The 27,998-nt window shown below is 35.5% G+C and overlaps 2 protein-coding genes across 5 annotated transcripts in view; one reads left to right on the top strand and one right to left on the bottom strand.

The window, feature by feature from the left end:
• UBE2K (ubiquitin conjugating enzyme E2 K) overlaps positions 1–27,998 on the top strand; it is a 73,483-nt gene that overhangs the window by 21,015 nt on the left and 24,470 nt on the right. For 2 of the 4 annotated variants that reach the window (XM_043438203.1, XM_043438201.1), the window contains exons 2-3: positions 20,408–20,501; positions 24,711–24,769. The exons of 1 other annotated variant lie outside the window; for it this stretch is intronic. In XM_043438203.1, the coding sequence (XP_043294138.1) occupies positions 20,408–20,501; positions 24,711–24,769 (153 nt within the window). The remainder of the gene's footprint in view (positions 1–20,407; positions 20,502–24,710; positions 24,770–27,998) is intronic. One more of the 4 variants, XM_043438205.1, reaches the window with a different exon arrangement.
• Positions 3,065–3,481, bottom strand: LOC122422260 (40S ribosomal protein S20-like; the record flags this gene model as incomplete). Its single annotated transcript, XM_043438619.1, has 1 exon — positions 3,065–3,481. A coding segment is annotated over one exon (417 nt), but the record flags the coding sequence as incomplete, so codon positions are not given.

Genomic DNA, 27,998 nt, shown 5'->3' with positions numbered 1-27,998 from the left:
CCAAATAAATATTACATTATTTTTGATGTGCTTGTTGTTTCTCAGTGCTTTTTAGATGATAGGTAATGGCTACTGGCTTTTGTTTTTAATACATATATAGTGACACATTTGAAATTTCTAGTTGTTTAGATATATTAATATGTTATTTATCAGTTAATATTCTAGTATTCTTGTCTCTCAAACTTTGTATTTGAAGCCTATTGTGTCTGCAGATATGGTAATTGTGTGATAGTTTCAGATCCTTCAGGTCTTGAAAATACTTAAGTGATTCAAGGATAATTTTCATCTTGCATTTTCTTTATTCAGGAATTTTAAAGCATATGTAGCTTTTAAATTTTAAAGCATATCTTACCTTTTTAGCCTCATGTATAAATGTCTTCCATATTCTCAGCTTATGTTAATATCTTTTTTGTTTTAATATATTTAAAAACATTTTCTTACACAGAAGTACCAGTATTACTTCTAACAAATTAACCAAAACATCTTGATATCTTGTAATAAAGTCCATATTCAGATTTCTTCAGTTGTCTCGAAAACACGCAAAGACTCTTTCATTTTTGCTATCTTTTTAGTTTTTATTCTGCAAATTTTTGTAGTTGGTAATCACAGTTCAGCTTCTGTTTTTTTTTTCTTTACATTCATGAACACTTTTGAATGTTTATTTAGTATTCATTTTTTTAACTTAAACACTTAAAAAAAATATTAGTCTTAGGTTCACACAAAATAGAAACATACAGAGATTTAGCATAAACCTCCTGCCTCCACATGTGCATAGCCTCCCTTATTATCAACATCCCCTACCAACATGTATGTACATTTGGATGAATCTACATTGATACATCATAATCACCCAAAGTTCATAGTTTACCTTCGGGTTCACTGTTAGTGGTGTTTACTCTGTTTGGACAAATGTATAATGACATGTATTTATCATTATAGTGTCATACAGTATATTTTCACTGCCCTAAAAATCCCCTGTGCTCTGCCTGTTCGTCCCTACCTCTCCCAGACCCCTTCCAGCCACTGATTTTTCAACTGTCTTCATACGTTTGATTTTCCAAAATGTTAAAGAGTTGGGATTTTACAATATATAGCCTTTTCAGATTGGCCTGTTTCAGTTAGTTTTAAGTTTTCTCCATTTACGTGTTTAAGTTTTCGCCATATCTCCTCATGGCTTGATAACGATTTTTATGCTGTATAATGTTTTATTGTCTAGTTGTAATACTTACTCATTCAGTTGCTAAAGGGCATCTCGTTGGCTTCCACGTTTTGGCAGTCATGAATAAACCTGCTATAAACATCTGCTTACAGGTTTTTGTGCGGACATAAGTTTTCAGATCCTTTTGGTAAATACCAAGTAGTGTTATTGCCAGATAACATTATGTGAAGACTATGTTTAGTTTTTTGAGAAACTGCCAAACTTGTTTCCAAAGTATCTGCATAATTTTGTATTCCTACGAGCAGTGGATAAGAGAACCTGTTGCTCCACAAGCCTTGTTAGCATTTGCTCTTGTAAGTGTGTTGGATTTGGGCCATTCTAATAAGTGTATAGTGATATCCCATTTTAGTTTGCATTTCCCTGTGACTTGACTGGCATGTCTTTTCGTATGCTTGTTGTCTGTGTGTCATCTTTGTTGAGGTGTCTGTTTAGGTCTTTGACCCATTTTTAATTTTTTTTTTTTAACTGAAGTGTAGGAGTTCTCTGTGTATTTTGGATAACAGTCCTTTCAGTCAGTTCAGTCGCTCGGTTGTGTCCGCCTCTGCGACCCCATGAACTGCAGCTCTCCAGGCTTCCCTGTCCATCACCAACTCCCAAAGCTTGCTCAAACAGTCCTTTTTACCAGATACTTTTTGTGCAGGTATTGTCTCCCAGTCTAGTCTTCACTCCCTTGATCTTCTCTTATGCAGAAAAGTTTTAGTTTTTTACTTTAATGAAGTCTTACTTATCAGTCATTTCTTTGATGAATTGTGCCTTTGGTGTTGTATCTTAAAAAAAAACCCCAGTCACTCCCATGGTTTTTAGGTTTTCTCCCATGTTATCTTTTCGGGAGCTTTTATATCTTTTATATCTTGCATTTATATTTGTGATCCATTTTGAGTTAATTTTCATGTAGGATGTAAGGTCTGTGTCTAGGGTGCTTTGTTTTGGCCACATGGCTTGCGGGATTTCAGTCCCCAGACCAGGCTTTGAACCCCAGTCTCAGCAGAGAAAGCCTGGAATCCTAACCTCTTAGCCACCAGAGATCTCCCTGTGTTTGTGTATCTAATTGTTTCAGCATTGTTATTGAAGACTGCCTTTGCTCCATTGTACTGCCTTTGCTCTTTTGTCAAAGATCAGTTGAGTATATTTACATTGGTCTATTTCTGGGTTATTCTGTTCCGTTGATTTATTTGTTAATTCATTGGTCAATACTACATTTTCTTGAGGTCTGTAGCTTTATAGTAAGTCTTGAGTAGTATCAGTCCTTCACTTTTTGGTTTTTCTTTGATATCATTCATCAGAGTTTTGTGGTTTTCCTCATACAGTTCTTTTTCATATATTATTAGTTTTATATGTATTTATTTTTATTTATTTTTGGTGTTAATATAAGTGGTATTATGTTTTTAATTTCAAATTCTGTTTGTTCACTCCCCATATATAGGACAGCTATTGACTTTTGTATGTTAACCTTGTGCCCTGCAACTTTGCTATCATCACTAACTTGTTCTAGGAATTATTTTGTCAGTTCTTTCAAATTTCCTGCATAGATGATGATTTCACCCACAAACAGTTGTATTTTTTCCTTCCCAATATGTACACTATTTATTGTCTTATTGCGCTGGATTGAGCTTCAAGGATGATGCTGACAGGTGATGAGACGGCATATCCTGATCCTAGTGGGAAAGTGTTGAGTTTCTCACCAAATCAGTATGATAGCTGTAGGTTTTTTGCAGATGTTGTTTATCAAGTTGAGAAAGTTCCACTCTATTTTTTACTTATTGAGAGTTTTTATTGTGAATGAGTGTTGTTGGTTGTTTTTTTTTTTTTTTTTTTACTGATTATTGATTTATTAAAAAGATTGATTTAGGCATCGGCAGTAGTGACTTCCACCTCCACCCCTGGCTCAATACTGATGGAAGTGATCTGCTTGACAATTTCAGAAGGGCTGTGCAGGTCAATGAGTCGCTTGTGGATCCTCATTTGGAATCGATCCCAAGTCTTAGAACCTTCACCACGAGGAGTTTTCCTTGTAGTTATTCTCAGAGTCTTGGTAGGCATCGGAACTGGTCCTTTCACTTTGAGATTCTTTTCCTTCGCGCCTCTGATCAAGTCAGCACACACCTTCTCGAGAGACGTGACGTTGCGGCTGGTGAGGGTGATCCTAATCCGGTGAATGGCCACCTCTGGCTCCACGGGAGTCTTGCCGGTGTCTTTAAAGGCCCTGGCTGCGGCGCGGCTTCCTGACCGACTTGTTCCTCGGCGAGAGCGAACAGCGGTGAGTCAGGAACAAGAGCGGGCGGCACTGAGCTCCGCTGCCGCGGCGACCGCGTCCTCTTCAAAGAGCAAGTGTTGGATTTTATCAGATGATTTTCCTGCAGCTTTTGATATGGTCATCTGGTTTTTCTTTTTTAGCCTGTTAAATGGTATGGGTTACAGTAACTGATTTTTGAATGTTGAACCAGGCTTGTATACCTGGATTAAGTCTCACTTGGTTGTATATAATTATTTTTATATATTGTTGGAGTCAGTTTGCTAATATTTTGTTGACAATTTTTACATCCTTGTTCATGAGAGATGCTGGTCTGTAGTTTTCCTTTTGTCTGTGTTTGTCTCCTTTTAGTATTAGGGTAATGCTGGCCTCACAGAATGAATTCGGAATGGTCCTTTTACCACTATTCTGTGAAAGAGATTGTAGAGAATCTCTTCCTTAAATGTTTGGTAGAATTCATCATTGACACATCTGGGCCTGGCGTTGTTTGTTTTGAAAAATTACTATTAATTCAGCCTTCTTAATTGATATAGTCCTATTCAGAGTGTCTACTTGTCTTTCCAAGTTTTAACAGATTGTCTTTTAGGGAATCAATCCACTACATCTAGGTTATCAAATTCGTGAGCATAGTCATTTGTAATACTCTTTTATTCCTTTGATGTCCATGGGATTAGTAGAGGCAGCTTCTTTCATTTCTGATATTTAATAATTTGTGTCTTGCCTTTTGCTATTTTTTAACCTGTGTAGAGACCTATCTCCAGTACTCTTACCTGGAAAATCCCATGGACGGAGGAGCCTGGTAGGCTGCAGTCCATGGGGTCGCTAAGAGTTGGACATGACTGAGTGAATTTACTTTTACTTTTCACTTTCATGCATTGGAGAAGGAAATGGCAACCCACTCCAGTGCTCTTGCCTGGAGAATCCCAGGGACGGGGGAGCCTGGTGGGCTGCCGTCTATGGCGTCTCACAGTTGGACACGACTGAAGTGACTTAGCAGCAGCAGCATTAGAGACCTATCAATTTACTTGATTTTTCAAAGGACCTGCTTTTGCTTTGGTTGGTTTTAATTTCAAAATATTTTAAAATTTCTCTTAGTTTGTCTTATTTCACCCATGTATTATTTAGAACTCTGTTTAGTATTTTGAGGTTTTCTTGCTGTCTTTCTGTCATTGATTTCTAGTTTATTTCTGTTGTGTTCTGAAAGCAATTTTTGTATAGTTTCTCTTCTTTTGAATTTGTAAGGTGTGTTTTATGGCACCAGATATGTCTGCCTGATGAATATTCTTTGTGACCTTGAGAAGAATGTGAATCTTGCCCTTTGTTGGATGAAGTAGTCTATAAATATCAATTATAACAGACCCAGTTTGATTGTTGGTGTTGATTAGTTCACCTCTGTTTTTGTTTTTCTGCCTGCTGGTTCTGTCAGATACTGATGCTGGAATGTTGAAGTCTCTGGCTATAACACTGGACTCATCTGTTTTTCCTTCTAAGGTTCTATTGCTTTTGCCCCATGTATTTTGAAATTCTCTTGTGCTCATACAGTTTAAGTTTTTTTTTATTTTATTTTTTTGCCACACCTTGAGTTTTACAGAATCTTAGTTCCCTGACCAGATTTCAAACCTGGGGCCTGGCAGTGAATACACTTAAGTCCTAACCAGTGGGCTACCAGAGAATTTCCCAATTTAAGTATTTTTAACATTATATTGGATAATTGACCTGTTCATCATTATGTGATGTCCCTCTGGTAATTTTCCTTGCTTTGAACTTATCTGAAATTAAAATGACTACAGCTTTCTTTGATTAGTGTTAACATAGTATACTTTTCTCCATTCTTTAATTTTTCTCCCCCCAAATTGTGATAAAATACACACAAAAGTTACTATCTTAACCATTCACATTGCTGTGTATCCAGTCTTCAGAATATTTTCATGGAGCAAAACTGAAACTCTGTACCCAGTGGACAATAACTCCTTTTTCCTCTCTGTCCCTAGCCTGGGCAATTACTATTTTACTTTCTGACTCTAAGTAAAGTCATACAATATTTATTTTTCTGTGATGGATTTCACTTAGCATGATGTCCTCAAGGTGCATCCATGTTGTAGCATGTGTCAGATTTCCTTCCTTTTTTTAGAGCTGGATAATATTCCATTGTATGTATAGACCACATTTTGTTTATCTGTTCATCCACCAATAGACAGGTAGCTTCTACCTTTTGGTTTTTTGAATAATGCTGTCATGAACAAGAGCATGCAGATTTTCTTATTTGAGACTCTGTCTCATTTCTCATGAGTATATACCCAGAAGTGGAATTGCTGGATCACATGGCAATTTTGTTTTCAATTTTTTGATGAACCATACTGTTTTCCATTGTGGCTGCACCATTTTATATTCCTGCCAGCAGTGCTCAGTGTTCCAATTTCTCCACATCCTTGCCAACTCTTGTTATTTCCATTTTTATTTCATAGTAGCCATCTCAGTGGATGTGAAGTGGTTATCTCGTGATTTTGATTTGCATTTTCCTAATGGTAACTACACAGTGATGTTGAGCCTCTTTATTTGCTTGATGACCATTTGTATATTGTGTGAAGAAATAATCTGTTCAAGTTCTTTGCCCATTTTTAAAATAGGTGGTTTGTTTCTGGTTGTTGAGTTCAAGAGCTCTTTGTGTATTTTGGATATTAATGACTTGTCATTTATATGATTTGCAAATATTTTCTCCCATTCCACAGTTTGCCTTTTCACTCTGTTGATTGTATCCTTTGATACACAGAAGTTTCTCATCTTGATGTAATCCATTTTATTTTTACTTTTGTTGCCTATGTTTTGGTGTCATATTCAAGAGGTCTGTGACAATTCTGTGTCGCAGAGCTTTTCTTTTGTGTTTTTTCGACTTTCAGTTTTTTTCTTCCCTTTATTGCTATTGTAGCTGTGTCTGTATTTAAAGTGCGATTTTTACGGACAACATAAAGTTGAATCTTTTTTTATCCACTTCAGTAGTATATTGTATTATTATATTTATACCATTGACATTTAAGATTATCATTTATTCTATTCGATTAGTGCCTACCGTATTTTTTAAATGGTTTTCTGCTCCTTGCCTTGTTCTTTCACCTTCCATTCTTTTCTGCCTTACCTTGCTTTACTTGATTATTTTATATGATTCTGGCTTTTTTCTTCTTAGCATAGCAATTGTGCTTTTTAAAAGAAGCTTTTCTAGTAGTTACCGTTGAATGTGCCGTATACACTTGCTTAAAAGTGTCCTCCTGGAAAATCCCTGGTGGTCCAGTGATTAGGACTCCATGCTTCCATTGCCAGGGTCCTGGGTTCCATCCCTGGTGGGGAACTTAAGATCCCACAAGCTGTGTGGCACAGCCAAAAAAAAAGTGCTCTTCCAAATAACATTACATTACTTCATAGGTAGTACATGTTTTATTTTATCTTCATTTATTCCTTTCGTAATGCTGTTCCTTTCTTTATCTACATTTAAAGTTTATGATCTATATCATTACCCTTCTTTCTGAAAAATTTCTTGTAACATTTCTTGCAAAGCAGGTCTGCTGGCAACAGATTCCCTCAATTTTTTGTTTGCCTGAAATGTCTTTATTCTTGATTTCTGAGGGATAATTTTGTTGTATATTAAAATCTAGGTTTGTGGGACTTTTTTCTTTTTAAAAATTTGTTTTTAGTTGGAGCATAATTGCTTCACAATATTGTGTTGGCCGCCTCATACATCAACATGAGCCAGTCATGTGTACACATGTGTCCCCCGCCCGTGACCTTCCCCCCACCTCCCACCCCGTGCCGCCTCCAGGTTGTTACAGAGCCCTGGTTAGACTTCCTGAGTCATAGAGCAAATTCTCATTAGCTGTCTGTTCTACATGTGGAAGTGTGTGTGCTTCCGTGTTATTATCTTCACTCATCCCACTCTCTTCTTCCTCCACTCCCCTCCTGTATCCATAGGTCTGCTTTCTGTGTCTGTGTCTCCATTGCTGCCCTGTATATGGGTTCATCAGGGCCATCTTTCTAGATTCCCTGTATGGTATTTGTTGTTTCTTTTTTTTCCCCTCTATCTTACTGCAGTCTGTATAATAGGCTCTAGGTTCATCCTCCTCATTAGAACTGACTCAGATGCGTTCTTTTTTATGACTAATATTCCATTTTACTTATGTACAACAGTTTCTTTATCCATTCATCTCATGATGGACATCTAGGTTGCTTCCATGTCCTAGCTGTTGTCCTAGTACTGCAGTGAGCACTGAGGTACATGTCCCTTTTTGAATTTTGAATTCCTTAAGGTATATGCCTGGTAGTGGGATTGCTGGGTCATATGGTACTTCTACTCCCAGTTTTTTTGAGGAGTCTACATGGTGTCTTTCATGGTGGCTGTATCAGTTGACATGCCCACCAACAGTGCAAGAGAGTTCCGTTTTCTCCACACCGTCTCCAGCGTTTATCATTTGTGAATTTTTTGATGATGGTCATTCTGACCAGGGTGAGGTAATAATATCTCATTGTAGTTTTGATCTGCATTTCTCTGAGCGATGAGCAATGAGCGATATTGAGTATCTTTTCATGTGTCTGTTAGCCATGTATATGTCTTCTTTGGAGAAATATCTCTTTAGGTCTTTTGCCTGACTTTTGATTGGGTTGTTTGTGGTATGAGCTGCTTGTATAATTTGGAAATTAATCCTTTGTCAGTTGTTTCATTTGCTATTATTTTCTGCCAGTCTGAGGGTTGTCTTTTCACCTTGTTTATAGTTTTCTTTGCTACGCAAAAGCTTTTATGTTTGGTTCTGTCCCACTTATTTTTGTTTTTATTTCCATTACTCTGTTTGGGTCATAGAGGATCTTGCTGTGGTTTATGTCATATAGTGTTCTGCCTATGTTTTCTCTAAGAGGTTTATAGTTTCTGGTCTTACATTTAGGGCTTTAGTCCATTTTGAGTGTATCTTTGTGTGTGGTGTTAGGAAGTGTTCTAGTTTCATCCTTTTACATGTGACTGTCCAGTTCTCCCAGCACCACTTATTTGAAGAGCCTATCTTTTCCCCATCATATATTCTTGCCTCCTTTGTCAAAGATAAGGTGCCCATAGGTGAATGGGTTTATGTCTGGGCTTTCTGTCTTGTTCCTTTGGTTTGTATTTCCGTTTTTGTGCCAGTACCATACTACCTGGATTGACTGTAGCTTTGTAGTATAGTCTGAAGTTAGGGACGTTGATTCCTCCAGTTCCATTCTTCTTTCTCAAAATTGCCTTGGCTATTTGGGGTCTTTTGTGTTTCCATACGAATTGTGAAATTTTTTGTTCTGGTTCTGTGAAAAGTGCCATTAGTAGTTTGATAGGGATTGCATTGAATCTGTAGGTTACATTTGGTAGTATAGTCATATTCACAGTATTGATTCTTCCTACCCAGGAACATGGAATATCTCCCCCTGTTTAAGTTATCTTTGATTTCTTTCATCAGTGTCTTATAGTTTTCTGTATACAGCACTTTTGTCTCATTAGGTAGGTTTATTCTTAGGTATTTTGTTCTTTTTGTTGTGATGGTAAATGGGATTGATTCCTTAATTTCTCTTTCTGATTGTTTATTGTTAATGTATAGAAATGCAAGTGCTTTCTGTGTATTGATTTTGTAACCTGTGACTTTACTAAAATCACTGATTAGCTCTAATAAATTTGTGATAGTATCTTTAGGGTTTTCTGTGTATAGTGTCATGTCATCTGTGTACAGTGAGAATTTTACTTGTTCTTTTCCAATCTGGATTCCTTTTAATTCTTTTTCTTCTCTGATTGCCATAGCTAGGACTTCCAAACTTATGCTGAATAATAGTGGTGAGAGTTGACACCCTTGTCTTGTTCACTGATCTTAGAGGGAATGCTTTCAGTTTTTCACTGTTGAGAATAATGTTTGCTTGCTGTGGGTTTGTTGTATAGGGCCTTTATTATGTTGAGATAGGTTCCTTCTATGCCCATGCCCATTTTTTGAAGAGTTTTTATCATAAATGGGTGCTGAATTTTAGGGGGCTTTTTTTTTTAAACATTTGAAATATATCAGTGTTTTCATGTAGTTTTCATGAATTCTAAAGAGAAGTCTAATGTAGAGCAGTCCTCTGTAGGCAAGGTGCCTTTTTCCCTTTCGCTTCTTTCAAGGTGTTTTGTTTTGATTTTCTTCAGTTTGAATGTTATTCCTGCCTTGGAAATCCCATGGACAGAGGAGCCTGGTGGGCTACAGTCCGTGGTGTCTCAAAGAGTTGGACACGACTTAGCGACTAACCAACCACAACAACACACTTTGGTATCGATTTGGGGGAGATTTAGCTTGGTTTGAACTCTTGTGTTTCCTGAATCTGTGATTTGGTGTCTATCGTTAATTTAGGGGAAATCTCAGTTATTACTGCTTCAAATATTTCTTCTTTTCTTCTCCTTCTGGTATTCCCATTACTCTTATTTCAGTTGTGGACATTTATTGACATTTCTTCTAGCTCACTGATTCTTTCTCCATGTTTAGGTACTAAAGAGTTTATCAAAAGCATTTTTTTATTGGTTAGACAATATTTTTGATTTATTTACTTTTGATCCTTAGAGTTTCCATCTGTCTCCTTACATTATCTATCTGTTTTGGATGTTGTCAACTCTTTCTCTTAGAGCACTTAGCATGTTAGTCATAGTTTTAAATTTCCAGTCTAATTCCGACACTTCTGCCATATCTGGGTCTGGTTCTGATGCTTGCTCTGCCTTTTTAAACTGTGTTTTTTTGTGTTTTAGTATGCCATGTAATTTTCTTCTTGAAAGTGAGGCATGTGTATCTGATAAAAGGAACCATGTAAGTAGGCCTTTAGAGTGAGCTTTTATGTTTATCTGGCTAGCGATTAGGCTGTATGTACTATTTGCAGTAGCTGTAGGTGTCAGGCTAGAGGGGGCTGGAGGATACTGCCCCCTCTGTCAGATGAGTTGGATCTGTTAAAACCCCAGTTGATGTTACGCTCTGGCAAAATAGTTTCTCTTGAGGAGGGCAGGCCTTGTTAGGAACAACCGAATACTCTGGGTTTATTTCTCAGTGAGAAAAATGGCTTCTTTCTCCCTTCCCTTGCCAGAATCTTGAAAGGAGTTTTCTCTGATCTTCTCTCAGAAAACCTTATAGGAATCCTGGCGGTAAAACTTCAAAAAAGTGGTAGAGTCTTCTGGAAGTTTTTCACTCTCAGACTTATCCCCACTGTGCCTCCAGCAATGTCAACTATAATTTAGGTTTTCATTCTTTGGTAACGGTTCAAGCAGAGATGCTTGTGATCTTTCGTTCTGGTTTGATTCTCTTTTTCTGCCCATTTGTCTCTATTTTGGAGCCAGTGGTTGAGCCTGTAACTTCCAGTCTCTGGATCTAAGAGTAGTTGATTTTCAGTTTGGGTATTTATTATTCTCATTCAGGAGTTCACCCATTCTAGCCAATTCTACCTTCTTCGTTACATTATCTGTCATCCTTATTTTTAATTTCTCAGCCCTCTACCGTAGCTATCCCATGAGCATTTAAACATAATGCCTAATGGCTGTGTTGTGAAGAAAATCAACCTTCTGCCCTCTTTCTCTGTCCAAACTACTGCTTTCTTTCTCACTTCCTCCTTTATGGTCAGTGTTTGGAAGAGTTCTGATCATTGCCCTTCACTCCCTCACCTTTCATGTATGATCAGGTATAATGGGTGCTTTTATCTTTTCACTGTGCAAGCACCTTCCTGCTGCTGTCCATCAGGCTTTTAAAAGTGTTCTGTATCAAAAGTTGTATGTGTGTGTCTTTAAAATATTTTTCAAACAGCACCATAGCCTCTCATTTATCTCAGATTCATAGTTCTTTAGAAGTATCCCTGCCCTAAGGCATTCCTACCCCCCCCCCCCCCCCCGCCCCATTGCCAGTTTGTTGTGTGTGTTTTCAGAATTGTGTGTATACATGTTTAGGGCTTTCACTGTGAAGAAAATAATGTTTGCTTATTTTTCTTTATGTAGTCTTAAGAGTGATGTATGTAAAATATGAAGTCTCTTTGAATTTGTGTAAAGTAAAAATTCTAAATGAGAAAAACTGTGTCATAGTGTAATTTTTTTTTTTTAATTGGCAAACAGTGTGGCATCCTGTAATTGATGATAATGAAATAGAAAGTATATGCCGTGTCTCCTACATCACTTTTGAAACCGGGCTTTGCTGATTATTAGCTTTGTGTGATCTCTTTGTGTCTTAGTTTCCTTATTGGTAGACACATGAAATTATTGTGAGGATTAAATGAATTATTACATATAAATCAGGATACAACTTATAAGGTATAGTAGCTATTATTATTATTAATCTCTCAGCAACATTAGCTACTCTTTGAAACATTTTTCTTTCTTTGGTGCCAGTGATAACAGATTATCCTGAATTTTCCTCTTGCTCACCATATCATCAGCCCAGATCACTCTGAATTTTCAGCTGTCTACTTGACATTTTGGATTTTTGTAGACATCTTTTTTCAACATGTCTAAAATGGAATTTTTTATTTTCTCTCCTCTTCTTTTATTTTCTCTTCTCTCTTTCCCTTTTTAATTTTCTCTCTGACCCTTCAATTTCAAGATTCCTCATCTTAGTTGTTTCACCATCCACCCAGTGGAAAATCAAAACCATAAGAGTGATCCTTGTTTCCCTCCTTAAGATCATACACTTGCGATATGTAATAACTGAGTCCTATATATTTTACCTCCTGCCTCTCTTAATTCAGCTACTTCTCTTCATCTCAGTGAACTTTCTAATAATTCTTGCTGGATTCCTAACCTTTTTCTGTGTATCTACTTTAATCTCTCTCCAGGCATTTCCCTCCCACTACAGACAAGTTGTTTTAAAAGACCCAAACCTTTTTGTCATGCCACAACTGTTTCTCTCACTGTTCTTCATGACCCTGCATAATCTGGCTGTTGCCTACTTTTCCTTCCTCATTTCTGCTCTTTTTTTCCCCTGCTTTTATTCTGTATATTTTAGTTACATTGGTGACTTTTCAGTTCCTAAACTTGCCAAGTCCTTCTTTGCCTCTGTTTTCTACAGGATGAACTTTCCGCCTGAAATGCTGTCATTGGCCTTACCTAAATTAATTTTAATGATGGTTTCCTCAGGGAATCTTCTTCATGACCCTCCTAGTATCCTACACTTCTTTTAAAAATTATATAATTTATTTTTTGACTGTGGATTGTGAAAACTGATAAACATCTTTTACTGTTGTGATTATGTAAAAAAAAAATTAATTTGTTGTGTAATACCTTAGAATGAAAATTTGTTTATGGCTTTAAGTTATGTTAGAGAACATTGCTGTTGATGCTTTTACCACCAGTACCTATTTGCTTTGCAGATAGTGTGTACTCAGTAAATATTCATGAAACTAATAGGTTCAGAACCTTAGTTATTCTGCATCTATATTGTGTCAAGTGTGATGACAACAGTCCAGAAAGTAAAATTTTAATGGCACACTGTTGTTGTAATTGGAGAGGCTACTGCTTCCTGGTTCTGTGGAGCTGCTCTGTCTAATACTGTACCCACTAGCTATATGTGACAATTTTTCCTTCAAATTAAAAGGGGAAAAAAAAACTACTCTTTTGTATAATTCAGTGATTTTTAGTATATTCACAGGGTTGTGCAACTATTACCAGTATCTAATTCCAGAACATTCTCATCACCCTCAAAAGAATCATTACCCATTAATAGGTTCTTCTCATTTTCCCATCCTTCCCCAGAAACCAGTATTTTACTTCCTGTTTCTGTCAATCTGCCTGTCGCATGTGGCTTTGGAATACTTGAAGTGTAGCTGTTCCAAATTGAAATGTTTTGTAATTGTAAATTAGATGCTGAATCTTGAAGACTTAGTATTATAAAATGTGAAATGTCTCTGAAATTTTAATGGCATGTGAAAATAATTTTTAATATGTTGGAAGTAAATATTAAAGTTAATTTCTCCTGTTTCCTTTTACTCTTGTTAATGTGATTACTACAAAGTTTAAAAATGCGTTTATGTAACACTCTCACACCATACACAAAAATAAACTCAAAATGGCTTAAAGACTTAAATATAAGACACGTTACTATAAAACTCCTAGAACAGAACATAGGTAAAACATTCTCTGACGTAAGTTGTATCAGTGTTTTCTTAGGTCAGTCTCCCAAAGGCAAAAGAAATAAAAGCAAAAATAAACAAGTGGAAACTGATCAAATTTAGAAGCTTGCATAGCAAAGAAAACCATAAAGAAAGCAAAAAAGCCACCTATGGACTATGAGAAAATATTTGCAAATGATGGAGCTGACAAGGGCTTAATTTCCAAAAGATACAAAGAGCTCAGTAACAAAACAAAACAAAAAAACCCAATTTTTAAAAATGGGTAGAAATCCTAAAGTAGCCATTTCTCTAAAGAAAGCATACAGATTACCAGTGGGCACATGGAATGGTCAACATGGTTAATTATTAAGAGAAATACAAACCAAAACTACACTGAAGTAAAACCTCACACCAGTTAAAACTGGCCATCATTAAAAATCTACAAATTATAAATTTGTAGGAGAGGGTGTGGAGAAAAAGGAACCCTCCTTTATATTACTAGTGTGAGTGTGAATTGATGCAGCCACAATGGAAAACAGTATGGAGGTTGCTTAAAAAATTGAGAATGGAGATGCCATATGATCTAGCAGTCCCATTCCTGGGCATGTATCCAGACAGAACTATTGTACAAAAAGATCCGTGCACCCCATGTTCATAACAGCACTGTTGGGTTGGCCAAAAATTTGGTTCAGTTTTCTGTAAGACAGCTCTAGTAGCGCTTAGCTGTCTTTAACTTAAATTTGAAACATTTTAGATTGTACTGTGACAGTTGTCATATCACTGTGCATTTAAAAAAAATCAAAATTGGTGAATTTTTGTGGAGCCATTTTAATATTGAAGATGGAAGAAAAAAGTAACATTTTCAATATATTGTGCTTTATTCAAGAAAGGTAAAAATGCAACTGAAAGAAGAAAAGATTTGTTCAGTGTATGGAGAAGGTGCTGTGACTAATTGAATGTGTTAAAAGTGGCTTGTAAAGATTCTGGCTGGAGATTTCTTGCTGGCCAGTGCTCCATGGTCAGGTAGAGCAGTTGAAGTTTGTAGCAATCAAATCAAGGTATTAATTGAGAATAACCAACGTTATGCCAGGCTGGAGATAGCCAGTATATTCAAAATACCCAAATCAAGCATTAAAAATCATTTGCACCAGCTTGGCTATGGTATTAATCACTTTGGTTTGGGGTATAGCGTAAGTTAAGCAAAAAAAAATTTCTTGACCATATTTCCACATGTAATTTTCTACTTGTAAGGAAAACATTCCGTTTTTAAAACAAATTGTGCCGGGTGGTGGAAAGGGGATACGGTACAATAATGTGAAGCAGAAACAGATTGTGGGGCAGGTGAAACGAACCACCACCAACCACATTTAAAGGCCAGTCTTCATCCAAAGAAGGTGATGTAGATGGTAGGATTGGAAAGGGAGTCTTCTATTATGAGCTCCTTCTGGAAAACCAAATGATTAATTCCAACATGTACTTCTCCCACCGAGACCAACTGAAACCAGCACTCAACAGAAGTGTCTGAAATTAGTTAACAGAAAACACACAGTCTTCCATCAGACTAACACAAGGCTGTCCGTTTCTTTGACCAGGAAAAAACTGTTACAGCTTGGCTGGAAAATCCTGATTCATCTGCCATTTTCACAAGACCTTTCACCTTCAGATTTCCATTTATTTTGGTCTTCACAAAATTCTCTTAATAAATATTATAGTTCCCTGAGACTGTAGAAAGCACCTGGAAGTTTTTGTTCAAAAAGATAAAAAGTTTTGGGAAGATGGTATTATGAAGCTGCCTGAAAAATGGCAGAAGGTAGTGAAACAAAATGATGAATGCATTGTTCAATAAAGTTCTTGGTGAAGATAAAAAATGTCTTTTATTTTTACTTAAAAACTGAAGGAACTTTTTAGCCAACCCACTGTTTACAATAGGCAAGACCTGGAAGTAGCCTTGATGTCCATCAACAGATGAATGGATAAAAGAGATGCGAGATACGTATATGTATACATACACACACATGATGGAATACTACTCAGCCATTAAAAGAATGATATAATGCCATTTGCAGCAACATGGATAGACCTAGAGATTATCATACTAAATGAAGTCAGAGAAATACCATTTGATACCACTTACAGGTGGGACCTTAAAAAAAAAAAAAGTTACAAATATTGAATTCCCTAGTGGTCAAGTGGTTAGGACTCTATGCTTTCATTGAGGAGACCCAAGTCGAATCCCTGATTGGGGAACTAAGATCCCATAACATGCATGACGTGGCCGAAAAAAAAAAGCAAATGAACTTATTTACAAAGTAAAAACAGGCTTACAAACATAGTGTACAAACTTACAGTTATCAAAAGAGGGGGTGGATAAATTGGGAGTTTGGGATTAGTAGATACAAGCTGTTGCATATAAAAAGATAAAACAAGGTCCTACCATTTAACACAGGTAATAACTATGTTAAATATCCTGTGATAAGCCACAGTGGGACAGAATATGAAAAAGAATATGTATGTACAGCTGGATGGTTTTGCTGTGTACCAGAAGCTAACACAACATTGTAAACCAGCTATATACCTCAATTTAAAAAAATACAGCCACTTATGAAAAACTGGAAAAAAGTACATTTGTGGTTTATGTTATATTTCTGTTGGACAGCCCTGGTCTAGAATTTGTTTTTTTGTAAGTACCACTAATGCATCCCCATGGCCACAGTTTCCCATTTTTCTTAGTTTCTCTGGTCTCTTAGTTTCCATATCAGCCCTGCTTTGAAAATATGACATGTCCTAAGCTTCAGGTTTTTTTTTTTTTTTTTTTTAGCTTCAGGTTTTTAATTGCTTAGAAGGTAGAAATCTTTTTTTCTTGAGCCCTGGAATAGTAGGGAAAACATAAGTTATGAGAAAATAATGGCAACTATTAAATCTTTTTAAGCCTCATTTCCAACAAATAAGGAAGCATTGAATTTTATGTTTATTTACATGATAGTAATAAGCAGTGTTCCTGAATTTTGGTAATTGTGATTTGTCTAGGGAACAAACTAACTTTTTTAAATAGCATATGAGAATTATCAGTAACTTCAGGGGTCATTTAGTATTATATTTGCTTATCTGAAATTTGGATTTAAATTGTATTTTAGAAAACTTTTCCCAGAATAAGGAGAAGAGAGACTCCTGTGATAAATTATCCCTTTAAAGTACAGTTTCAACGTTTTCTGCTCCAGCATCATCATCAAAAGTCAACATATTGTAGTGTTAAGTGACTGCTATACATTTAAACATTTACTGTTGGGCTGGCATTATTAGTACTGTATTCATTAAATTCCCCCATGAACTGTATATGGTAGGTCCTATTATAATCTGCAGTTGACTGAGGATGAAACTGAGGTTCAGAGTGGTTATTTAACTTGCTCAGAGTCAGGTAGCTAGTGAGTTTTAAGTAGGTTAGACAAAAGTAGCTCTATACTTGGTGCTTTTGTGATAAAATCTTTCAATTTTTAGTTTTTCACAGGAGACTAAGCTTCAAGTGGGCAAGGGCTTGGTTTTGTCACTTAGTTGTTTCACTGACATTTAAGATATAATATGTAGTAGATCCCAGGAAGTATTTGAAAGAATTTTGTGATTTTGATGATGTCAATTCATCAAGACACTTGGTTTTGAGAATCTACCAGAATTGCTTTAAATTCTGCCCTGTTGCTCATTAGCAGTAATGTTTGTTTATATACCACTTCCAGATTAACTTCAGTATTGTGTACTGTTTTGCATACTTCATGCATGTTATATCAATAAAATAGTTTATTGAAAAATTGTTTATTAGGAGCTGTGGCTTCTTTTCATCTCTTTTCCTTTTATGTGTTGGAAATGTATTGGAGCCACAAGGAAACATCAGAAACATCAAGACAACTAGAGGTTCCACTGGGTTTAGATGAGTTGGAAGAAGAAAGTATAGTGAAGCACCTTCCAGCTGTCCTCAGAAAAAATGTATAATGATAGCATCATTCTTGAAGGTTTTATCCAAAAGCCTCAGCCTCTCTTGGTTGTTTTGGTCATTAAAATTTAGAAACATGTTATTTTTAGAAATTGCAGTTTCCATTCTTAGTTTGAAAACAGGCCTATGAAATAATTTTTATAAAACAGGGCTTGAAATCAAAGGTTTTTGTAATTAATATTTGTAGGGGAAGGGTATGTGTGCTACTTCTATCCAGGAAATTTTCATTTAATTCTGAAGTATATTCTCATTTTATAATAAAATTGAGAGTTAGATGGTAAGTGACTTACCTGAATTAACATCACAAGTAAGTGGCAGAACTGGAAATTAACTTTCTGTCTGAATCCAAAAGTTGTAATTTTTAAAAATATTGTCTGTCATTTTGCTATTTTCTATCTTTCTCCCTTATAGTTCTGAGTCTTAAAGTGGGATTTTAAGTTGGTTTGTGTGGGCAGTGGTCTTGGAGTTTTGGATTGTGAAATACTGGATGTTTGCATTAAAGTATGAATGTAATCAAGAATAATTGGCATGATATAAAAATTAAGCTGTGAAAAATCTTCATCTTTAAATTTCCATAAAAACCGACTCTAGAACACAGAGTCCTTCTTTACAATGGGATTCTTCATGGTGGCGTGTTTTCTTGAGCTTTTGTAGTAAATTTTTATACACAAAGTTTTCTTTCCCTGGAGTGAAAAAAAAAGACCTATTTTTCTTTGAGTTATAATTTGGGGGGAAATGAGGACAGAAATAAGAACAGAGGCATGACAATAATTCTTTAGCATTTTACTGATCAGACAGTTGGGGCAATCTGCAGGGCAACTTTTCTAATTTGTGCCTGCTTTCTACCCTCCCCCCCCTCCAAAAAAAAGAGTGTCCTTTAGTATCCTGCGGTTTTAGGGTTATTTACTTCTTTGGAGGAAGCAGATAGTGTGGGGTGCTATAGAGAGCTTTGAAAGCATTCATGATTTGCAAGATCCATTTACTCTTGTTTTCCTTAGAAGTCTTAGGGCAGAAAAATAGATGTCTATAAGTTACACTTTTGGCTTCTTAAATTGGTCAGTGAACATCTAATACCTCTGATTTTCATTTTAACATTCTTCATTCCTGTGCTTACTCAACAAAGTATTTTACCATTGCTAAAGTTGTACATTTCATCCTTTTCTGCAGATATCAATGATGATAATGAATGACTTTTTTTTTAGGGCATAGGAGGAAGTTCCCTATTATGCGTATTTATAATTAAATCTAATTTGGGGGTAAGATTATCTTCAGAAAAATATGAAATACTTTAATCTCAAATGCAGAAATGGTTGTGAAGCTAATTCTAGTTAAAATGCATAAAGTAAGATTTTTAACTCTATATTCTTACTAAAAATAAGATAAAAGTCACATTAAAATCTTTAAAATTTGGATTTTAAAGTTATATTTTTTTCTGTACTTAACATTCGATAACTAAATTGTTTAGAAGAAGTGAAAATGATGGTATCTTCTTTTGGGATGGGGGCAGTTAAAGACCTTAAAATAGTAATTCTTAAATTTTTCCATCCTGTAAGCAAGATTAAGAGGTACGTTCAAAAACAAAAATTTTCTTTTGAAATCTTATGGGGCTCTCTTTTGTAAGAGTACATGTGTCAGTTAGGTATAAAGTGTAAAGTACAAAGTAAGTTGTTGTTTAGTAACTAAGTTGTAGCTGACTCTTTGTGACCCCAGGGATTGTAGCCTGTCAGGCTTCTCTGTCCATGAGATTTCCCAGGCAAGAATACTGAAGTGGGTTGCTGTTTCCTTCTCCAGGGACTCTTCCCGACCCAGGGATCGAACTTGAGTCTCCTGCTTGGCAGATGGATTCTTTACCATATGGGAAGCCCCACAAAATAACTAAATGTAGATAAATATAAAAATCCTAACCAAGAAAATGAAAACAAAACCTGTATTTTGAGGAATTATGGTTTTAAACATTGAGAAAAGGGGAGGATTATTGTGTTAGGTGAATAGACCAGTAAGATACTAGTGAAGGTTACAAAATCTAAGTAGAGAGCCCATTTGCAAGCAAGTGCATGTGACCAATGAAGTGAATCCCACTGGAGGGTTTTCTGACACAATCATTATTTACTATGAGAATGGATTGTTAAAGATCATTGAGAGATTGAAGTGATAAGATTGATATGACAGTACTTTGAGAAACGTACAAAATATCGTAGATGTAGATAAATATAAAAATCTGTTTTTAAAAGTAAGTAATTGCCACTGAAGTAAACTAAGCAGAAAAACAGATTGAGGAAGGCATTGGAAGATTCTAGTGAGACATTTAGGCTTCAGGAAATTGTGTGGAAAGGGATATTAACTAGATGCTTAGGGCTTACATCATCCTGCTTGATGGTGTAATATTTTCAGTTAATCTACACACCTAGAAATTTAAATGAGCGTGTATAGCCTAAATGAGTTATAATGACCCTGAATTTTCTTTTTGTCTCTAACCCATGTAGCCCAGGGTATCAAATGGCAGTATTCATCTATAGATGAGTAGAATTATCACTTTGGATCTAATACACATGAATTTGGCAGGTATAAAATAGGTGTTAGCTAGTTTTCTCTAAGCATTCCTATAATAAAGTCAACAGGACATTGTACTATTATTCAAAGTGGTGTAATGTCATTAAAAACATTGCAGTTAAATTTTGTTAGTGTTTTTAAGTATTCTTCAAATTGGCTCATTACGTTCTTGAAGATGACAATATTATTTTTACTAGAGTAGATAAGCTTATGAAAGAACGGGTTTCAAAAAATTTTTATAGGTAATACTTTAATAAAAATAGGTTTTTTCCTTGGTGATATAACTAACATTTATTTTCTGTTTATTTTTAAGACGAGCAAAAATCAAATTAAAGTAGATCTTGTAGATGAGAATTTTACAGAATTAAGAGGAGAAATAGCAGGACCTCCAGACACACCATATGAAGGCAAGTACTTTTTTCTGTATCAAAATATTGTGCGTATTAGAACTTATCTGAAACACTAAATCAGAATAATCTTAAGCATTTATAAACTACATGGAAGGTAACTTCATTTGGCTTAAGGATATATACAGCAGTTTTTAAATAATAAATTCAGATACTTAGCTAGACTGATTTTCTTACTGAATTTTAGCTAACTTTTTTCTTTTCCCAAAACAGATTCAGTAGAACTAAGCTACAGGTTATATTATGTTAGAATTTAACAGTGTAAAATTAAATTTACATCTAGCATGTTAAACCTTTTAACTTACATGAACTCTCAGTTACCCTTCATATGGTATCTGTAACAAACTTTGTCTTAAATTTCTGACTTAGGTTTATTTTTTAAAGCAAAGTTCCTCTTCCCTGTTTGTCATTTAGCATGTAATTCACTCATATGTCTTTATACAGGCTGTATTCCAAATATTTAATCTTCTTTATTCAGGAAAGCTTTTAAGTGGTCATTTCAAGCACATAGTAAAGAAAGGAGGCAGTTTTCCTGAACTCTGTTCACAAATTAAGTCTTTATACTTTAGACCATGGAATTGGGGTGGTAAGATACAGAAAGAAGCTTTGTAAGCTTTTTATCCACTCATTAGGCAGATCTTCAGTAGTGAATAATATTATATATTTGAGTTTATATGGCATAGCCAAGATTCTTGCATGTAGTAGGCATTCACATATTTGATAGAAGTCCTGTAATATTGTAGTCATAGCATTTATTGAGCTTTTACTTATTAGAGGTTTATGTGTCTTTGCTCATTCAGTCCTTAAAACATATCTTATGAGGTAAGTACGGTTATCACTGTTTCATAGATGAGGAAACTTAAGCTCAGGAAAGTTAGGTAACTGTTTAAGACATCTCAGCGCACAGCTGGGATTTGAGTCCCTAATAGCCTTTGACTCCAAAGCCTTTTTTCCTAATCTCTTTCTACTCTTGAATAAATCAGGATTGATTGAATGTTGGAAGTGGTGGTGATGTCTCTTTTGAATGTAGTGGTTCTATAATTCTGTAATGAACAATAAGTTAAAGTTTTTCAGAAAAATCCAGCGTCCTAGACTATTTGTTTTCATTTGAATTTTTAAAGGCCCTAAAATATCATTAGCTCATTCTACCAAATCTGAAACGGTATAATTTCATTTTTTGTTTTATAGTTCATATGAGCCATTTCTAGACTTACTTAATTTTTTATAGTGTATGCCAGGCCTCATCTGAATTCTTTCATGAATGGCTATTCAAAATATTCGTGTAGTCCTTTTGACAGTTGTTAGATGGAGAAGAGATCTTGAGTTATCTTGCAAAAATCAAGTTAGTCCTTAGTAGCAGATGTTACTTATGATATACTGGCTTCTTCTGAAGCTAACTTCTTCTGAAAGCATACATGATAAATATTCTTGAATTGCTTTTTTTAGGTTGTTTAGGTATGTTTTTAAAAGATAGTAGGGCAGTAGCATTATCACCCTGCAGCTCTTCCGGTGAATTGATATTTATAAACAAGAGAGCTCCTGAACTAAACAGAGAGTTTGTTACCTTCTTAGCAACTCTTAATAAAGGTACATGAAGTTTTTAAAAATTGGACAGTACACACCTACTTGCAGGATGATTAAGTTATAACTATACCACATTCATTAGTTAGAAACAAGCTTGGTCATTTTTAAGTGCTTATTTCTGCTGCTGCCACTGAGACATTAATGTTTGATAACATTAGTTTTAATATGCTTCTTGGATATGTATTTGAAGTAGATTAACTTAAATTGTATTCTTATAAAACTATTGAAGAGAAGTTCATTTTGTTTAAGAAAAACATCAGTTGAGCAATGGCATTAGCTTAGATACTTTTTTTTGCAACATGAATGGGATAAAATATTTTGATAATGTGTATCTCAGGGCTCTTGCTAAATTTTGAAGGGTTTTTTTTTTTTTTTTTTAATCTCAATAGCTAAAGCAAAAGTTTACATGGGAATGTTAAATTGTTAATAGCCATCATTAAGAAATCAGGCAGCTATTTTATGTAGTGTAGAAAGTAATCAGATTGAGTTAAAATGACCATGTTATTGTATATGTTACCTCAATTTTCTTTTGCCTTAATGGCTCAGTGGCAAAGGAACAATTTAGTTCTTGAGCCTTTCTCCCTAAGAGCTGTTTTAAATTTACAGAATCATTCTTGATGTTTAAAAAAAAATCTCACTGCTACCCCAGCTTCCCTTTGGACTAAGTTAAATTTAAAGATAATAGATGTTTAATATTAAAAACTATTCTTCAAGAAGTAAATATTTTATAGTGAAAGCTGTTATGATAGTAATGTAGTTATTGAATATTATAAAGCTCTCTTAGTTGTGTTGTTCTGATATATATCAAATAATGTTGCAGTTAATGCTGTATTGATTATATATTGAAGTTGTCAATAATGTGAGACAGAGCATACTAACAGCATATGGAGTAGAAATAGAATTTGGGGGACTCAAGGGTCCAGCATTATTTCTGTAGTATTTCAGGGCTCTCATACTGCTCCTAAGAGATTGTTTTGGACATTCAGGAAGGAAGAGCCTTATATGAAAAGTTATAGAGACAGTAATTTGAAATTTAATAGAAAAAAGTAAAGTTCCTAGGAAGGAAAGAGAAGACTCTACATATTACTCAGGCCAAATTTATTTTACCTATATTTGAAGCTAACATTTATAGCTCTGAACAGAAAGCTAGCTCTATATACACGAACATTTCCTGAGGTCCCGCTCTCTCACCTGTTTTTTCCTTTTGTTTCTTTGACTTCTTTGCTTCCTGTTTCACTGCTGTCATGTGCTCTGTGCCTCAGGCCTCTAGTTCTGCTTGTGTATCAGTCAGTCTGAGATTCTATTAAAAAGAATAAGCAGGAAAAGAAGAATTGGAACCAAAAAGGGCAGAGAAAGTGGTACCAAGTGAACTGCTTCTTTTATTTTCAGACCTGCACTCATTTATTCCTAAGAGTGAAAGAAGTGCAGGATATGCTGAGGACTGAGTGTATCGAGTGTGAAATCGATACTGTTCCTAGTGCACAGTTACTGCTTGTATTTTATTACTTTTTACCGTGGAAAATTTCAGATACATACAGAAGGCAAAGAGTATAAAGAAACTTCCATGTACTCATCAGCCAGTGTTAATAGCTGTCAGTTCATGGCTAGTCTTTGATCTAAGTCATCACTTCACTATTTTGAAGCAAATCCAAGGCGTAGTTTTATATATAACTATTTCACTGGCACAGTTTTGTTTGTTGTATTTTGGAATGGTAAATACTCTATGTTAATGGAACATAAAATTTTAGAATTAGAAGTTTCTTGAGAGTTATGACTCAAATCCAGTCTGAAGTCCAGTGCAAGACTCCCCCTTCAGAGTTTCCTGAGGGGCAGTTAGCCTCCCTTTTAATATCTTAGTATGGAAAGCTAGATAAACTTTTTTAAAAAAATGCCCTGTTTAGCTGCTAGTTGCTTAAGATAACTTCATACCAGTATGTTGCCTACTGTGTATATATTACTGGTTAGAACAATCTCTTTGTAAAGTTTTGCATTTTATATACCTATTTAGAGGAAGAGAGTAGGTTTTTGTCTTTGTGCCTACCTCTTGTCTTATTGTTGAATTTTGTTTTTTAAATTTTAACGAGAAGTATTGGTATTTTATGTCCCAAATAAAAGTTTGGGACAGTTTCACATTTGAGAACCAGCTCGATATAGATTTTTTTCAGCTCATGACATAATCTGTGTATCTTTATTCTCTGTACCTTCTGTGCCTTTATACTTCCCTTCCTTCTTTCCTTTTTTCTTTCCATTTTTTTGTCTTATTTAGCAGCTTTTTTTCAGTGTGGATTAAAGGAAGCAAAAGCAGATAGAACCTGTACTCTCTAATTGTTCCAGTGAATTCTTTGGTGTTGGATTGTCTATAGATTTAATGTATTCATCCATCTCTAGTCCAATTATTCACTGATAAGCTAATATCGGTTGTATAAAATGGGTATTCTGTATGTGACCTTTATATTAAAAACTAGTAATATTTTGTCTGTTTCCTTTTTGGGTTTCAACTTTAAAGTGAATCTGTTGTAATTGAATATAACATAGTATATGTTTTGAAAAGTTCTATCACTATATTTGGCTTCACATATTTGAGACAAGCAACATTCTTAACTTTCTGTTTTCCCCATTTTTTAGGAGGAAGATATCAACTAGAGATTAAAATACCAGAAACATATCCATTTAATCCCCCTAAGGTATCGTAAGCCCATTTTTATGCATGAACTATATGTCTTGGTTCGTTTAATTAATATATACTTTAGTATTTATTAAAATTACAGATTTTTTGTGTGTGTGTGTGTTTGCTGTGTAAGTTTGGTGTGGACAAGGTTTAAGGTAATGGTGATTTGCTTCTGGAATTAGAATGAAAAGCAAGCTTACTTAGAGGCAGCTAGTAGTGTATTTAGACCGGAACAAGATATGTATCAGACAATGGCTTAAATTCTAGGTCTGGAAAAACTTGCAGTGCCCCAAATTTAGAGAATCTTATATAAATTTTTATTTGCCTCAAAGAAATATATGTGTGTGTGTGTGTGTGTGTGTGTGTGTGTGTGTGTGTGTGTGTGTGTGTATATATATATATATATATATATATATATATATATATATATATATATTTTTTAGGGAATAGTGTATTCTGGATTTATTCAACATTTATTTGAATGCTTTGTGCCAGTATAACAATAAATAAAGCTTTTACTGTCCTTGCTGTCATGGAGCTCATGTTCTAGTGGGACGAAAAAAGTGAACAAATCACTGCAATTGTGATAAATATTAAAAGAGGAAACAGAATAACCTAGGATTGTGTATAACAAGTGGAACTAACCTAAACTTACATTTGACTGAACTCCTTCCTTTACGTCTTTACTTTTGCTATCATGACCATTTTAGTTCAGGCTTTCAGCTTTATTACGTCCCCTGTTTTGCCTGTTACTTAATCACCGTTTCATTTTTACCACTAATGTTCATTCTTTGTAGTGCTGTACTGTAAATCTTCCTAAAGTGCATTTTTTATCATGTTTTGTTTCTTCTCTTTCCCTGTTAATAGTCTAAACCCCTTATAGCGATGGGCATTTAAAATCTCCTATAACGTGCCTCTGTGGTCTTTTCCAGCCTAATCTTCTGCCAGTTTCACCCACAAAATCGGTTTCATTTTCCAACCTAGATTATTTGCTGTTTGTATAATGCTTATTCTTTCACGCTTTTCTGTCATTTTCACTTGAATCATTATCCCTGTCTTTGACAGTGCTGGTTTTCTTCTGAGGTCTGGGTAAAGGATCACTCTCTCCATTAAGCTGTGCCTGTCACAGTGTCCCTCCCTTTACTCTCAATGGCATTTTATGTAATTTATGTAGTACTAACACAGTTATAGTATGAATCAAGGTATTGTATTATTTGGTGATGAGTATCTTTCACTAGCTTTTGTGTTCCTGAGGTCAAAGACCATGTCTTAATACACCTTTGTATTTTCTGTGATTCCTAAAACTATAGGCTCCCTTGAGCATATGATATTAGTCTTTCCAGAATTCATTCATGCAACCTACTGGTTGTCCTCTGTTTAAGAATAGACAAGATAATGGAAGTTTCAGGGTAAAGTTGTGTCACCTGACATTGTGAGGTGCCTGTTTCTCTGTTATTTATGTTCATCTATTTTCTGATGAACCTGATTGATTTTTTTATTATGGTAAGTAAACATAAAACTTATTACCTTAACCAATTGTAAGTGTACAGTTTAGTGGCATTAAGCAGATTCACTTTGTTTTGCATCTATTACCACCATCCATTTTCAGTACCTTTTTTCATCTACTAAATAATAACTCCCTGTTTCCTCATGCTGGTAACCAGTTACACTTGATGTATTTTGGTCTACTCTAGGTACCTCATTTAAGTGGACTCATTCAATTTTTATCCTTTTGTACCTGGTGTATTTCACTTAAATTAATGTCTTTAAGGCTCATCTGTGTTATAGTTTGTATTGGAACTTCTATTAAACTTTCATTTTACATCTGTGACATAATATTCATCCTTATCTTAGTTACCCTCAACTAGGTAATCTTGATTGTCAATATTATCATTAAAATAAAATAAGTAGTAGTCTCTTTCAGTTCAGTTCAGTTCCGTCGCTCAGTCGTGTCCGACTCTTTGCGACCCCATGAATCACAGCACGCCAGGCCTCCCTGTCCATCACCAACTCCCGGAGTTTGCTCAAACCCATGTCCATCGAGTCGGTGATGCCATCCAACCATCTCATCCTCTGTCGTCCCCTTCTCCTCCTGCCCCCAATCCCTCCCAGCATCAGGGTCTTATCCAGTGAGTCAACTCTTGGCATGAGGTGGCCAAAGTACTGGAGTTTCAGCTTCAGCATCAGTCCTTCCAATGAACACCCAGGACTTAGTTTATGTTAATTGTAGAATACTATAAGTTTAAGAGAAGATTTTAAAATGTTTTGAGATAAGGATGACCTCCAAGCCTAAAAAATACTTTTTTTAATGGAAACGAGGGAAGAAAGAAAAGATCTCAAGAGAGACTGCTCTCAAACACTGTATTTTTACCATTAAGTTAAAAAAAAAAAACACTATATTTTTAATATTAAGTTAAAAAAAATAAGTTAAAAAAAACCCACTATATTTTTACTATTAAGATGTCACTTGCATTGTGCTAAGAATTTTATATGCCTTCCTAAGACAGTCTTAATGAGGGAACTGAAGGTTAGAGGTCAAATAGAAACTAGATTTGTAAGGCCTACTGTGCTCTACTTCCTTGATCCTACTGAGGAAAGAGTAAGGGCAGAATCTCTGAAACAGTGAATGTGGCTCTACCAAGAACAAGAATCAGTTCAGTTCAGTTCAGTTGCTCAGTTGTGTCTGACTCTCTGCAACCCCATGAATCGCAGCACGCCAGGCCTCCCTGTCCATCACCAGCTCCCGGAGTTCACTCAGACATGTCCATTGAGTCGGTGATGCCATCCAGCCATCTCATCCTCTGTCGCCCCCTTCTCCTCCTGCCCCCAATCCCTCCCATCAGGGTCTTTTCCAATGAGTCAACTCTTTGCATGAGGTGGCCAAAGTATTTCAGCTTCAGCATCAGTCCAATGAACACCAGGACTGACTGATCTCCTTTAGGATGGACTGGTTGGATCTCCTTGCAGTCTAACGAACTCTCAAGAGTCTTCTCCAACACCACAGTTCAAAAGCATCAATTTTTCAGCACTCAACTTTCTTCACAGTCCAACTCTCACATCCATACATGACCACTGGAAAAACCTTAGCCTTGACTAGACGGACCTTTGTTGGCAATGTAATGTCTCTGCTTTTTAATATGCTGTCTAGATGGGTCATAACTTTCCTTCTAAGGAGTAAGCGTCTTTTAATTTCATGGCTGCAATCACCATCTGCAGTGATTTTGGAGCCCATAAAAAACAAGAAT

This window comes from Cervus canadensis, chromosome 19 (genome assembly GCF_019320065.1).
Source record: "Cervus canadensis isolate Bull #8, Minnesota chromosome 19, ASM1932006v1, whole genome shotgun sequence".
In the NCBI taxonomy this organism is placed as follows: domain Eukaryota; kingdom Metazoa; phylum Chordata; class Mammalia; order Artiodactyla; family Cervidae; genus Cervus; species Cervus canadensis.
The sequence above is the reverse complement of the archived record's forward strand: the minus strand, read 5'-3'. Positions and strand labels throughout refer to the sequence as shown.